The 1,767-nt window shown below is 42.4% G+C and overlaps 2 protein-coding genes across 5 annotated transcripts in view; one reads left to right on the top strand and one right to left on the bottom strand.

The window, feature by feature from the left end:
- The window catches only part of abce1 (ATP-binding cassette, sub-family E (OABP), member 1), a 10,863-nt gene extending 10,171 nt beyond the window's left edge, over positions 1–692 (bottom strand). Inside the window, exon 1 of the mRNA XM_008436019.2 lies at positions 563–692. The gene's annotated coding sequence lies outside the window, so the exon portion shown is untranslated. The remainder of the gene's footprint in view (positions 1–562) is intronic.
- anapc10 (anaphase promoting complex subunit 10) overlaps positions 24–1,767 on the top strand; it is a 3,113-nt gene continuing 1,369 nt past the window's right edge. Inside the window, exons 1-3 of one of the 4 annotated variants that reach the window (XM_008436017.2) lie at positions 24–129; positions 1,208–1,329; positions 1,404–1,494. In XM_008436017.2, coding sequence (XP_008434239.1) covers positions 1,215–1,329; positions 1,404–1,494 — 206 coding nt within the window. In that variant the 5' untranslated portion in view covers positions 24–129; positions 1,208–1,214. Of the gene's footprint in view, positions 130–768; positions 949–1,207; positions 1,330–1,403; positions 1,495–1,767 lie in introns of those variants that run through there. The other 3 variants (XM_008436018.2, XM_008436016.2, XM_008436015.2) reach the window with 3 other exon arrangements.

Here is a 1,767-nt window from a genome sequence, read left to right as displayed (position 1 = left end):
GACCGGGCCCGCAACTGTTCAAAACCACCAGACATGATTGACCAACATTCAACTCCGAAACACTGACGATGCATTCAGGTTTTCTGCGTCCAGATGAAACGTGACGGGCGGTGGCGACAAGCATCCGAGGTAGATTTACTCCAGAATCCATTTACAAATATCAAATCAAACATGAGCCGAAATCATCAGCTGATCCMCTTGCTTGACAAAACACAGAGATTTGTACTTTAATACYTATAGTAGGTTGTTAAATTGTGAATAAAATGTTAAATTCATTGGAAACCRAGCGGAGTTCGGGAGATTACCCCTTCCGTTTTTACAACCTAGTAGGAAGTATTTGGTTCCTGCTAACCAATAAGCTCTCATTGACAATTAAAACGGATAATATAATGAATAAATTTTAAATCCTCAAAGCAAAGCTAGAAAGAGTAACTAGATACAGTCAGTAGGGGACGCTAACAGTTAGCGGTTAGCTTGAGGCCCGCACCGTGACAGCTGCYCATTCTACAGCAACAAACAGAGAAAACCAAACAAAACCCTGGGTGACAGGTTGAAAACTCACCCCTCTTCGGCTCCCCTAACCCGCCTTCGGTGAAAATTAAGTGTAGCAGCTGATTAGAAACAAATATTTGGGAGTAAAACTTGTTTTTTTTTCCCCCCAGCAACGTGTTTCACTTGAAGCCGGTTGGAAAGATGGCGGGAGTGACGTRCATTTTGGTGCGACGCGGCGCTGTTGTGACGTTTAYAAGAAGCGACGCAAAGCAGGAGCAGGAAAATAGCAGCAATAATTTCTTTTAGGCGTTTTTACAAGTTTTAAAAAAAAATAAAATCCCATCTCATGTGTTTTTTGAGGAATATTTTAACGCTTATTGTGAGTTCCGCTCTGATGGTTTTGTTTTAAACTGAGTTTTAGCGGTTTCAGAGGAGTTTTTAGTGGAAAAACTTGAGGTACGAGCCGCTAGCTGCGGCAATTTTAAAAATGTTTATTTGCCGTTTCTGTCGAAATAAGTGATTGGTAGTKATATCTGGCTTGCCGAGTTTTTCGCAATGTCCGAACAAACTTATTCAGATCCTGAAACTGATCATCTAATGAGCTTATAGTAGTTTGTGTAAATAAGTTTTTAAAAATGTACAAAAATAATCAGTTTTTCGCTTTGCGTATTAGAGCAAAATGTGACTAAATATCGCTTGTATTCCGTCTCCATAGTTGCAGGATGGCCACCCCGAGCAAGACCCCACCCGGTGCCGACCCGAAGCAGCTTGAGCGGACCGGGACGGTCCGGGAGATCGGCTCCCAGGCGGTGTGGTCGCTGTCCTCCTGTAAACCAGGTAGGAACCGCTGCACCGGATCTACAGACACATTTAGAGGGGTGTCTGTGGGGAAACACGCGTCCTGTGCGCAGGGTTTGGAGTGGATCAGCTGAGGGATGACAACCTGGAGACCTACTGGCAGTCAGATGGATCCCAGCCGCACCTGGTCAACATTCAGTTCAGGTATTTCTGGAAAAAATCCYTCTGAATCACATCGGGTCCCTTCTTACTTCAGATTCATTCTGATATAAACCGAGTTCCTCCCCTATTTACGTGTTAGAATGTTAAACATCTGTTAGGAATCATGTTGGATGTACATTTATACATATAAATAATCTCAATTCTTCACTTTCAGTACTTTACTCAGTGCTACAGTTTGCAGCTTTTCTTTTAATCTCTACATAAATCGGCAAAACTTTAATCCAGCCAGAAAGAAAACAATAAGAAAATAACAAT

The sequence above is a fragment of the Poecilia reticulata genome, linkage group LG18 (genome assembly GCF_000633615.1).
Source record: "Poecilia reticulata strain Guanapo linkage group LG18, Guppy_female_1.0+MT, whole genome shotgun sequence".
Classification (NCBI taxonomy): Eukaryota; Metazoa; Chordata; class Actinopteri; order Cyprinodontiformes; family Poeciliidae; genus Poecilia; species Poecilia reticulata.
The sequence above is the reverse complement of the archived record's forward strand: the minus strand, read 5'-3'. Positions and strand labels throughout refer to the sequence as shown.